Source organism: Monodon monoceros, unplaced genomic scaffold (assembly GCF_005190385.1).
Source record: "Monodon monoceros isolate NGI ecotype Baffin Bay Population unplaced genomic scaffold, NGI_Narwhal_1 Super_Scaffold_1, whole genome shotgun sequence".
Lineage (NCBI taxonomy): Eukaryota > Metazoa > Chordata > Mammalia > Artiodactyla > Monodontidae > Monodon > Monodon monoceros.
In genome coordinates, this window is record NW_021703765.1 from 74,856,188 (window position 1) to 74,869,583 (window position 13,396).

The window sequence follows — 13,396 nt, forward strand, 5'->3', positions numbered from 1 at the left end:
AAAGAGTCCTTCCATCCAAAGAGTCCTTCCATCCAAAGAGTCCTTCCATCCAAAGACTCCTTCCATCCAAAGAGTCCTTCCATCCAAAGAGTCCTTCCATCCAAAGCCTGCTCTGCTCCCCGATCCCACTGTGGCCACTCCTCTGTGAAACCCTGGGAACTAGAACCAGAAAACGCCATAACTTAAGCAGGAATTTCCCTCATCAGTGATTGGCTAACTGGGAAACTAGAAGTCAAGGCGCTGGTTTCTGTCAGTGCTGTGAAAATCTGCTCCGGGTCAGAAATTAATCTTTGGAGTTCTCTGAACATGAGAATATTCTCATGGGGAGAAGACCCACTCAGCACTGAGGGCCTTCCTTGCCAGATGGCAGGCAAGAACTGAACACAAACCACTGTCCCTCTGACACACCAAAAATCAGATCCAAGTACCCATCCTCCAAAAACACGTGGAGCTGAGCGCCGCGCTGGGAGGCCCAGGAGCATGGGATCCAGGTCAGGGCATGGAGAACACAGAGTTCTGCATCTCCAGGCATCTAGTTTGTAGCTAAGACCTATTCCTTTTCTTGCAGAGGACACTGCTAGTCAGCCGGCTTGGTCTCGGGGGTATTTTGTGGGTTCCAGCATCAGCTGGTTCATGAGATGCATTTTCTGCATGTGCAGTGGCCTCCGTCTGCCCTCTTTCTGTGCTACCAAAAGGAGCTGGGCTCGGCGGCTGTTGCTCTCTTCCCTTGACCCTGAGCTTTGGAGATGGCCCTCTGGGTAACATATGGCTTCATTCCTCACCTCTCAAAGAGGCCAGGAGGGATGTGACATGACACATGCTGGATGCAGAGCCAGGACACCCGGTTCTACCATCAATAAAAGGTGGGAGTTTGCCCACCTCATGTATTAGTTTCCCAGGGCTGCTGTCAAAAACTTCCACAAACTTGGGTGGCTTAAAACAACAGAAATTTATTCTCACACCTCTGGAGGCTGTAAGTCCAAAATCAACGTGTCAGCAGGGCCATGTCCTCCCTCCCTCCCAAGGCTCTAGAGGAGGATCCTTCCTGATTCTTCCAGCTTCTGGTGGCTCCAGGTATTTCTTGGCTTGTGGCCGCATCACTCTTATCTCTGCCTCCATGGTCACAAGGCCTTCTCTTCTCTCTGCATGTCTAATTTATAAAGGTACATGTGATAACATTTAGGGCCTACCTGGATGATCCAGGATTATCTCATCTGAAGATCATTAACTTAATCACATCTGCAAAGACTTTTTTCCAAATAAGATCACATTCAGAGGTTCCAAGGATCTGATGGGACTATCTTTGTGGCAGGGGGGCATTTTTCACGTTACTACACTCACTTCCCATCTTTGCTCTCTTCTGGAAAAAGGACAGGCTGGTGAGCCTCAAGTTCCCCTCTGGCTCCAAAAATCTGTAGGTGATCCTCAGAGAACAGACTGCATCTGTCCTGATGTCCACGGCAGCAGCATCTCAACAGAATGTCTAGTTTTCTCAAAGCACTTTCACATCTGCCTGGCTTTGCGCTGCCAACCTCCTGGTGAGACACACAGGATGGCTAATATTAGACCCATTTAACTGATGAAGCAACCGAGGTCTGGAAACTTCCGACTCGTTCTCTCCTTGGGTGATTCAGATAATTAGAGCCAGGAGCAGGCCTCTCAGTTTCCCTGAGCCATGCTGCTTCCCATGGTATAGCCTCTCAGCACTGTGGGCTTTGTTCTGGAAGTGGAGGGAGGTGCTTACCGTGGAGATCCAAGCCCACTGAGGATCTCTAACTCACACTCTCTGGGGTGTGTTGGAGGGACTTCATCTGAATTCGAGGTGGTCCACACAGCAGCAGCGACCTGGTTCAGTGTCTGGCTGCATCACCCTGTGCGGGACCTTTTCTTCCCTGTGGGAATCTTCCTAAGCAAGGGGTTTTCTCAAACTTCAGGAACTGAGAGAACATTAGGGACATTAGCAGAATTAGAAAGATCTTCTTTGCTTCCAGGCAAAAAAGATTTTGGGAGTCTTAGATCAAATTCGGGGATGGGGACCTGGGGGGCAGGTTCCCCCTAGTTCCCCCTGCCTGTGACTTTCAGATCTGGGCAAAGTTCCTGTCCTAGGCCTCAGTTCCTTGAAATAACATCGATTTGGTGGGAGGGCATAGGGGTGGGTAGAATATCCCACCCCTGCCTTTTATTTTATTTATTTATTTATTTATTTTTGGCGGTACGCAGGCCTCTCACTGTTTTGGCCTCTCCCGTTGCGGAGCACAGGCTCCGGACGCGCAGGCTCAGCGGCCACGGCTCACGGGACCAGCCGCTCCGTGGCATGTGGGATCCTCCCGGACCGGGGCACGAACCCGTGTCCCCTGCATCGGCAGGCGGACTCTCAACCACTGCGCCACCAGGGAAGCCCCACCCCTGCCTTTTAAACCTAACTCAGAAATGAGGATGAAGAGCTAATAACAGTCAAGTGTTTGGAGTTCTTGAGAAGAAAGATGCATCATCTACACAAAGTATCATTAACTTTATTACTTCTCAGGAAGAGGTGGGGGAACCAGTTAGGAATCGGCTAGATGAGAAGTGAGGGTACTGCATTAAGATCCCCAGAGGGTGTGGTGGGTAGATGGGCTGGAAATGACCATTATTTATTTATTGCTTTTGTTAAGTGCCTGTAATGTGCTGGGCACTATGTGGGATGTGTGTGGAACACAGACATATACAAACCACCCAGGGTCAACCTTCTGTGGGGGATGGAAGCTCTCACATCTCCTCTTCTCACAAACGGGAGCATCTTCCTCCTGGGCGGAACCTGGTGCCAGAAATCCCTGCCATTAGCTACCGCTCCTTGGGGGTAGCCTGCAGAGAATGTGTATCTGGGTTAAGGCATCTTATTACCTGGGAGGAGTAAGGCAATGCCTGGCTCAGGAACAGCACACTGATTTAGCTCATTTCACCCACTCTTGGCCACTGATGCAGCTAGGACCTGAGCCACCTGTGTGCACAGTGGGGAGGGATTGGCCCTGGGCTGATGGATCGCTGCTGGGTGGGTCCGTGGGAAGTCAGGGGTTAGCATGACTGGAAGGTGGGGAGGGAAGGGTCAGTGCAGGCAGCTGCTTGCCACCAATCGGCTTACAGACTCGAGGAAACAAGACATCAACAAGCAAATGTTTAACTAGATCTCAGAGCAAGAGAACAACTTCAAGGGCCAGTAGCAGTCCCAACTGCCAGGTGCATAATACCATTTACCCTGTGGTGGATCACGGGTCTCTGAGAAACCGAGAGTTTTGGAACCTCTCCTTTGAAAAATGCACTGACCTTTGTATGCAGATGTACACACATGATGCACACTTTGTATGCAATTTCAGGGGGCCCACCGATCCCTGAAGCTCATTCCAGGACCCCAGTTAGTTACCCTTCTTTACCAAGTTCAAATGCTGTGCTTTCACTGCCTTAGCTTGGAAACTCTCAACAACCCCGGGAGGTAGGTGTGGCGTCATCCTTTCATGAAACCGAGGCCCAGAGGGAGCACGAAACTCGCCAGGGTCATGCAGCTAGTGAGCGTCCCAGCTGGGACCAGGACCTTGTGCTGCCCAGATCTAGGAGTCACTACTTCATCCGAGTCGACGCTGTGCTCCAGGAATGCATTTACAGAGAACACAATGAGAATGGTACCTTCTTGGAGTCAGCAGGTGCAGCTGCCCTGGTAAACCCATGCCTGGGTCTTCCCATAACCATGTCTTTAGAGCTCATTTATAGGCATATATGCAAATGGACCAACTGAATGATACAAAAATGAGTCCTGGGGGAAATTCTGATAGGGATGCAATTGCTGAAGACTTTTGATGCCTAAGCCTCCAAATGGAAGGATATTTCTAAATCATCCATTTATCCAACAAATTCATATGTGGAGCATCTCCCATGTGAATTTCAGTCCCCAACCAACTTGAATAAAATCCAAACTCTTCACAATGGTCTCCACGGCCCCTTGCCTTTCTCTCTCCTCACCTCTTGCAACTCTCTTCCTTATACTCCAGCAACCCTGACCTGTCAATTCCTAGCTCTTTCCAAGCTTTTCCCACCCCAGGGCCTTTGCACTTGCTGTTCCTGCTGCCTTGGAATATTCTTGCCCTGGCTGTTCCCGTGCCTGGCTCAGTCTCATCCCTCAGGTCTCAGCTTGAATGTCACTTCCTCCGAGAGATCTTCTTTGACTTTATCTAAGAATATCTCTCCACTATACTCCAGCCATCTGTTTCTGTCTTCTTAGCACTTTTAACAATCTGTAACTGTTTTATGTCTTTATTTGCTTATGTCCTCATTCTCTCTCCCTCTCCCTTGACCATATAAATATAGCTCCATGGAAGTGGGAGCTGTGCTATCTTGTTCACCGTTATATCCCCGGCCCCTAGCACATAATAAGGGCCCAACGGTTAAAGAATGAACGGCTGAAAAGTATGTTTGGAAGCAGGAGCACTCTTCAGCCACCACTTTATCCTACTTCGTGTAGCAATACAATCAAATTTGGCTCCAGGGTGTGACGGTGCCCTCATCTTGAGCTAGCGGGCGTATGACTCTCCAAGATGGTGGCCTCTGGGGCCAAGCGAGAAGCCAAGTTGAAAAGATAAAGGTCCTATGACTTCAGCTTGGAGAAGCAAGAACAAATGCAGTGTAAGGGGAGGGTCGGGATGCTCCTAACCTAAGAAAGATGAGACAGTGATGCTGGCTTAAAAAAAAAAATGTCTTGCTAACCGGATCCATCATCAAAGGAAACCACCCTATGGACAGTTTTATGACACAGTCTGAAGCACAGGAAATGGGCTGCACGGGAGTGTTAGGGGACTTTTAGAAGTTGTATTGCTTTCTTAGGAAAATGCTGTTGGCTTCTGGAACTGCAGTTTAATTAAGTTCAGTTGGCTGGATACCTTCAAAGCCTGTTCCAGGTTCTTACCAGCCCTTGCAGACACAGACATCTTCCAAGCAAATGTGTGAGCATAAGAGTGGCAAGATAAGGTAGGCGTTCTCCAATCACGGATCATGCCACCCGGGCGTGTGGTGGGGCAGGAGGCCAAGGGACTTGACTGTCCAGTCCTGCCTCACCTCCCCCACCCTGCCTCCTTGTGCGACAATGGAGGCGAAACAGTGCTTTCTTCATGGAGGTGTGTGGGGCGTCCAGGCTATCAGAGAGGCACCAAAAGGGACAGACAGACCCACATCAACTGATTTATCTGTCTTGAGCTCTGATGCAGACCCTCCAGGGTGACTCACCTCCACCCCAGGGGTGGAGGCTGTTGGGCAGGTTTCTCAAAGTTGATCTCCAACAGAAGAGAGCTTTGGGGGCCACAGGGGCTGCTGTCATTCTGAACTGACCCTTATGATAAGCCCAGAACCAGGCTAGGTACATGCACACCCTTCATCTTATTGGACTGTGTCAACAACGTTGAGAAAAAGGTTTTGCTAAGCCCCTCTTCCAAATGAGGAAATCAAGACAGAAAGGTCATCATCACTGGCCCGAGATCACTCAGCTTGTAAGCGGCGTAGGTTGAGAGGCTGAGCTTGTGCATTTGGCACTCTTTGCTAATGACCTATCACAACTGATTATCAGGCACTGTTTTGGGTGCTATGGATATAAGAATATATAGAGGGGCTTCCCTGGTGGTGCAGTGGTTGGGAATCTGCCTGCCAATGCAGGGCACACGGGTTCGAGCCCTGGTCTGGGAAGATCCCACATACCGCGGAGCAACTAGGCCCGTGCACCACAACTACTGAGCCTGCGCTCCACAACGGGAGAGGCCGTGACAGTGAGAGACCCGCGCACCGCAATGAAGAGTGGCCCCCGCTCACTGCAACTGGAGAAAGCCCTTGCACAGAAACGAAGACCCAACACAGACAAAAATAAATAAATAAGTTTATAAAACAAAAAAAGAATATATAGATATTTTACCCCACCCCTCAAGAGCATGTTTTTTAAAAAATGCAGTGCTTGCCCTCAAAGAGTTTACTCTTTTCTTTTACACTTAAGGTTGCATCTTAAATATTGGTATGTGTATCTGTCTCATTCTCCAATTAGACTGCATACTTTTTAAGAACAGGAGCCTCACCTCAGCTTCCCAGGCATAGGCCATGGATGCATCCCTTGGGCAATTTGGTGAAGGCCAGGGACCCCTTTTCAGAATCAGGCTACATAAAATAAAGCACATAGGATTGCAAAGGAAACCAATTATACTATAATACAGGTATCAGAATATGAAAATGCGAGTTTGTGAAACGGTACTATACGAGCTTCTTTATTATGCCTTACGTATCAAGATCTAGATGCTGGCCTGTCTACTACTGCAATTTTTAAGTTGTGAGGAGCACAGACAATATTTTGATATCTTTGCAACAACTGTTAGTGACAGGAAAGTCTCTGTGATTTGCACGTGTGCTGAAGTCACAGGAACTGCTGATGCTACAGGGGTTTGTCACCTTCATTCCTCATAGGAGAAAATGCTGCCTTTCTACTAGAGGTTAGTGAAAGTAGAGATGTCATTTTTTTCCCCAGCTAAACTCATGGACCCCTGAATTGCACCCATGCACCTGCAAAGGGTCTGAGGATGCCAGGTTTCGAACCCGTGTTAATCCAGTGGCATTTCCACACACTGTGCTACTTTCCAGAAGCGGCCAGGGCTACTGAGAACCTCAGTAACCAAGCTGGGAAGACGCCGCCTGGGGTCACTGTCCTATCTTGTCCTGTGATTGAGTGCACGCCTGTTCAGTTTTTCCATGTCATCCGAGAAGGTACGGTGATGACACGTGGCGATGAAGCAACAAATAAAGGCAGGAGGGCAGCGTGGTCAAGAGCATGACTGGGGGTGGGGCTGTCATAGGGGATCAGATTCACAATTGGATGTCCCCCACTCATTAGCTGTGTGTCCTTGGGTGGGTCAGTGACGGATCAGGACTCAGCTCTCTCACCTGTGCAGTGGGACTGAAACATACGCCCTGGTGGAGTGGCTGTGAGGACCCAATGAGACAAGGGATGGGGAGTTCTGGTACAATGCTGGTGCATGGAAAGCACTCAGTAAAAGACAACTGTTTGAGAGCCACCTTGCACTTTCATTGTTTATCAAGTGCCTCTCTCCAAAGTCCATAGAGTTCAATGGATAGCATTTGAATCACAATGTTCCAGATTGCTGCTTCGCTCTGTCTCACCCAGGATCCCACTCTGGGAAGTGGAGGTTCACAGTTGGGAGAGGCTCCCCGTGGGAGGCTCAGAAAGTTTCTCTCTTCCTCTCAGCCCGGTCCATGCTGATGAGTTTGGGGAGTGCATATCTAACCATTGGTTGCATGGCTTTTCTTTTCTTTCTTCTTTCTTTCTTTTTGTTAAAAATTTGTCCACCAAAGCTGAGTTGCCGAGTGAATCGTTAAGGGAGCAAATTCCAAGAGCATGAGCTTCTCTTGTTTCCCAGGACAGGTTTGGGCCAAGACAAACCTCAGTGATGCCAACAGCAGTTGCTTAAACAGTGGAGCTCAGAGCTGGCTTCCCGGCCTGGCTTGCGGGGCTCTGTTTGAACTTTCTCCTCTCTCCTTCCACCCAGTGATTAAAGGAACCACATGGAACTTTCTCCTTATGCCTCTTTCCCCTTCCTTCCCCATGCACCCCCTTGGAAAGGCTCCGCAAAGTCCCCATTTCTCAAAGATCCGGGAGCTGTGGCCTCTTGATTTATGTTCACTTGGCAATGTGAGGTTGCAATGGCCTGAGAAGCCTGAATAACTGGAAAAGGGAAATGGAGGAGGGTGGGGCTGATGGGAGGGTCTGATTGTGGCATGAGCTTGGCCCTCCCTCCAGCAGACCAGAGCCAAGGACCCCAGGACCAGTAACCAAAGGAAAATCAGACCAAGTGGCTGGAGTGTGAAAAAGAAGTCAAAGCTGTTCAAAGAAACAAACAACATCTGTCCTTTCTGGACGCTTGGTGATCCCTTGGTTTTTCACTTTCCACAGATCCTTCCTCCTGGCCATTTTGGGTTTCATGTGTAAACAGGGACAATCTTAATCCCTATCCCATTATAGGTGCTCCATAAATGCTATTTGAATTAAGTCCTCTTATAAAAGAAGAGGAAGTCGACCCTTTTTGGTGTGGTTCTGTTATGTATCTTGCCTGGGGCTGCAGTACATGAGTTCACATCTCCGTGAAAGCATGGCTTTCACCCGGCACATAAGGTTCTGTTTCCTGAATTAGATCTTGTGTGACTTGAGGGCAGGAACTATTCTTTCCTTCCCTCCTTCCCTCCTTCCCTTCCACAAATATTTATTGAGCACCTACTATGTGCCATCATCATCTCCTCTCTACCCCCACTCTAACAATTAGCATGTCTGTCTCCTAATAGGTGCTTAATAAGTGTTGGATGGATGGATGGACAGATGAATGAATGAACAGATGGAGGTTTAGGTGGGACTCCAGAAAGTACGCCAGGGTCTTTGGTTCTCCTAGAAAGTTGTACACATGGTTAACATCTCAGAATTGGGATCCCAGGCAGCAAAGAGGTGGGCTGGGACTGGAGCTGGGAATAAGGACCCCTAGTTGCCAGTCCCAACTTGGCCACCATCTTGCTGTGGATCTGGGAACAATTTATTTAACTCTTTGGGCTCAAGTTGTCATATCTGTAAAATGAAAACAATCTCAAGACTACTTTAGAGTTTCGCTATTCTCCAAAACGCTTTACCTCCAAACCAATGAAATCAGATCCTTCCATAAAAGATTTATGAGACCACCAGATTCACTCCTAGCTCATTCATTTCTTTGACTATCTCTCCTTGGTCTGACTTGGAATTGCCCATGTCTTTTCTTGTTCAAGAATCTCCACGTGGCTCCCAAGTGCCTGTCACATCCAGTATACTTTCCTTTCCTTGGCTTTCAAAAGATTCACAGTCTGTCCACAACCCACAAACCCACCGCATTTCTCAGCATTCAGCATTTGGAATCTCCCACTGCAGTTCGGCTGCTTCCTCCCTGACACTGATTTACCTCTGGGCCTTTACTTATGTCCCTTCCTGTTCCATTTATGACTTCTAAATCTTAGTGATTTCATAAAGCTTCCAGTAGAGTCAACCAAATTTGAATAGATCACCCCAAAATAAGAGCTTACTACAGGAAAGGGAAAAATGACCCATATCTCCACACCCAAAGACAAGCTCTGTGGACATCTGGGTTTATTTCCTTCTAGTCTTTTTTTCTTTTTAAATCTGAGCAGGGTTTTAGGGGATGAACCACATGATTTACTTATCAATCACCTATAGTTGGTTGGCTATGGAGGCTGTTTGTAATCTTTTGCCATAGTCTACGTGTTGTGAGAAACATCCTGTCACTAAGTCTTTTTACACGTCTTTAATTATTTCCTTGGGCTACATTCCTAACAGTAGAATCACTGGGATTAAAGGCTTTTTGATGATGGTGGTGGGCGTGGGGGGGGGAGGTGCATGGCAGGGGAAGAGGAACCACGTTGAGATCCAAATCCCTCTGTGAGTCCAGGGAGCACACTGAATGAGAAATGGCCATCCCCATCTTTTCTTTGGGAACTGGCCAGTTTGACAGGCACCCTGGCACCCTTGCTTCCCTGCCTACTCATGTTCTGGCCCAACATCAAGCTTCTGAGACCTCGAGGAGGTTTTTTAAAGGCAATACGCTAAAGAGAAAACCGCCAGTGTACCTTTAGCTGGGACTGAGGATTCAGAGCTAAGTCTCTCCTGGGTCTCCCCCCACCCCCATCCTCGGTTGATGGAACTGTGCACTTGGACATGTGTGATTGACTGTGGTATTAAGGAAATATGTATGACACAATGTTTTTAAGCTTTTTCCAGCGATATTTATATCACACAAATGGCATGTTGGGTTTTTTTTCCCCTCTCAACCACCGAGAATGAATAAATCAGTTGTCTTAATCAAGCTAATGGAGAGGGCATGGGCTAGAAAGATGGGTGAGAGGCGGCTCTTTGCCTGAGCCTGTGGCTCCCGTATCAGGGGGGGCCCTGGCAAAGTCGCTTCACATCTCTGGGTCTCTGTTTCCCTGTCTTCAAGACGGGCATAGTGACATCCGAAGGCTGATGACTTCGCGGGATAAAGATCGTCTTCTAAGCATTTGGAATTCCTTGGAAGAGAGTAGCTGCATGAATTTTTAATCCTCTATTTTCAGCTCTTTGGACCTGCGTGTAGGAGCAGAGCTGTAAACACAGAGAACTCACCACTACAGTCTATTTTATAAGGTTTTTGTCTCATACCATCCCACAGTTCTGACCTTAAGAATGACTCAGAATGTGGGGGAAATGCAGTGTGTTGTGGTGGCTGTTATTACTTAAAAATTAATGGCTTGGCAAACACAGGGATCACCCTGTCATGCCAAGGTCATGTTTACACCAAGCATATATATTTCAAGCTCCTAAACCTTCAGCAGCACTGAAGGGCAAAATCAGCACAATTCCCACGCAAGACTCAGAATCCCGGGCCAGAATCACCATGGCTCTAAAGGGAGTTGTTAGTGAGTATGCATTCTGCAACCAGAACGTCATCAGCCTCCACGTACCTTATGGATGGAGCAGGCTTTTCAGGTTCTAATTCATGGAGACCTACCAACTCCACGGAGAAGTGAAAAAAAGAAAAGAGAAATTCATAAGGATGCAGGACCCAAACTTGGATCTCATTCATTGTTCATCCATCCATCCAACAAGTATTTACTGAGCACCAAGAATCTACCTGGGACTGTGCTAAGTGCTGGGGATACAGAGGATGGCAAAAGCAGAATTGTCCGTGCCTGGGGGGAGGTTGTAGTCAAGTCAAGAAGACACATGTTAATCAGTAATCACACAGGAAATGTAAATTCATAACCAAGTTGGGACCAATGAAAGGAAGGCTATGGCACTTAGATGCATCATCACTGGGGAATCTGATCTAGCTTTGGAGACAAGGGAAGGCAGAAGTCACTGTATATACAAGTTCCCTTTTAAGAAAAAGTGGTATATTTGAGGATGTGAAAGGCCAGAGAAGTAAAAGTGAGGGGAAGAGAACTAAAAGATGGAGCTAGGCACACCCATTGGGATGGCCATTAAAAAAAAAAAAGGAAAATAACAAATATTGGCAAGGATGTGGAAAAATTGGAAGACTTGTACTCTGCTAGTGAGAATGTAAAATGGTGCAGTCACTGTGGAAAAGAGTTTTGGTGGTTACTCAACAAGTTAAACATAGAATTACCATATGACCCAGCAATTCCACTCTTAAGTATATACCCAAAAGAACTGAAAACAGATGTTCAAACAAAACCTTGTACACAAGTATTCACAGAAGCACTATTCACAATAGCCAGAAGTTGGAAGCAACCCAAATGTTCATCAATGAATAAACAAAAGGCGGTCTATCCATACAGTGAAATATTATTCAACCATCAAAAGGAATGAAGTTGCTACAACATGGATGGACATTGAAAACGTTATGCTAAGTGAAAGAAGTTTTAAAAGACCACATACTGTAGGATTTCATTTATATGAAATTTCCAGAGTAGGGAAACCCGTAGAGATAGAAAGAAGATTGGTGGTTGTCAGAGGCTGAGGGAGGGCAGAATACGAGTGACCTCTAATGGGTAAGGGGTTTCTGTTTGGGTGATGAAAAAGTTCTGGACTAGATAGTAGTGATGGCTGCCTAACAGTGTGAATCTACTTAATGTCACTGAGTGGCACACTTTAAAATCATTAAAACAGCAAATTTTATGTTATGTGTATTTTATAATAATAATGATAATAATAATAATAAAAGATGGAGCTAGGGAGGTAGGCTGAGCCAGCTGGTGAAAGACCTGGATGGTGTTTTAATGCTCAGATCAATGAACAGATCATCCTGACTGCAGGTGGAAAATGGATGGGAGTGGGCAACAGTGTTAGGATGGGGACCCCTGAGGAGGTGGGAGCATGGTCCAGGAGCAAGATGGCTTGGACCAGAGGGCACAGTGGTGGTGGAGAGAAGGGGGCAAATTTGAGTGATACGTAGCAGGAGGGCTTGGCCATTCCAAACAGACCCAGCTCTTCTCCCTCACATACATGTGTGCACTTATCATTCATGGGGCTTGAAGGGAGAAAGTCTGTGTCCTCACAGGGAGTCTGGAAAGCATGCAGGAAGAAGACCCTTGGATTCAATTTTTTATTCTTTTTGCTGCCAGATCTTAAGCAAGTAACTTCATTTCTTTGTGTCTCCATTTCTTCCCCTGTGAAAATCGGGACCCTAAGATCCATTTCATAAATTGTTATGTGGAGATGGGAAGAAATAAGCGTATTGAGAAAACGGCACCTGCCCTAGCTTTCTTCCGGGATTCTTGGGAGACCCAAAGGAGCTGTTAATCTTTCAAAGACCACATAGATCACCCAGGGAAGGCAGCCCACACCGCTGGGGCTGATGTCACAGCTTTCAGAAGGGAGGTCTCTTGAACAGATTTTCCAAAAGTGGCGACTTTATAATAATCTCCAAAGTAACAGATTACAGTTGTTAAAGCTAGGGTAAAAAGACAGAGGACTGTAGGAAGCAATGGGAGATGAGAAGCAAAGTCGCCGATCACGTTACTGTCTTTCTTCTGTACTCACCCCGCCCACTCCAGCGCGGGCTCCGCCCCTGGCTAAGCCCCACCCAGTCTCCGCCCCCTATTTTAGCGCTGGCCACGCCCCCTCGACTCCCCGCTCCCAGGGTTGGAGGCTCCCACCTGCTCTAAGCATTTGGTACCCGAGAGGGGATGAGAGGGCATTTGATGGGTGAGGATGGGAGGGCTAGAAATTGACAGGGTGAGAATTGGGGAGACGAATCCCTCCCTGTCCCCTGTCTTCACTCACTCCCTTGTTGAGGGCCTTGGCTTTTGCATAATGTAAGTACTTACATAATGCGTGCGCTGCCTCGAGAGCTCTGCATTTGTCTTTCTGTCCTTCATATGCCAATGTGCTTCCGCCTCGGGTCTAGGTTGAAACTCCTGGAAAGGAGGGTGCTACCTAACAGGTCCTGTTCGACCCCAGCCCCGGGCCAAGGGCCGAGAGAGGCTGGGGCTGGGGCGGGGTTGGGGGACGAGGGGGGAGGAGAGCCCCACATGACAGGCTTCTGGAACCAGATCCGGTGCCAACTTGGATTCTGTTTTTTCCTTCAATAAAAGGAACTTTTCACTTCTTTTTTCAAAAACGCTTTAAATTTTTTTATTAAAAAAAAAAACGGGTTCCCATCTGATTGGAGGCATCACAGAGCAAAAGGCGAAGCTGAGTCCCGCACACACTCGCGCCACACACACACACACACACACACCCTCCCAAGGTTTTCCCGAACACACACACACACACACGCGCGCACCCTCCCGAGGTTTTCCCGCACACACACACACACACACACGCACCCTCCCGAGGTTTTCCCGAACACAC

General features: G+C 47.7%; 1 protein-coding gene across 17 annotated transcripts in view; it reads right to left on the reverse strand.

The window, feature by feature from the left end:
- CUNH12orf49 (chromosome unknown C12orf49 homolog) overlaps window positions 1-13,396 on the reverse strand; it is a 272,190-nt gene that overhangs the window by 105,060 nt on the left and 153,734 nt on the right. The window contains exon 6 of one of the 17 annotated variants that reach the window (XM_029218599.1): window positions 10,561-10,592. The exons of 15 other annotated variants lie outside the window; for them this stretch is intronic. In XM_029218599.1, coding sequence (XP_029074432.1) covers window positions 10,576-10,592 — 17 coding nt within the window. In that variant the 3' untranslated portion in view covers window positions 10,561-10,575. Of the gene's footprint in view, window positions 1-10,560; window positions 10,593-13,396 lie in introns of those variants that run through there. One more of the 17 variants, XM_029218666.1, reaches the window with a different exon arrangement.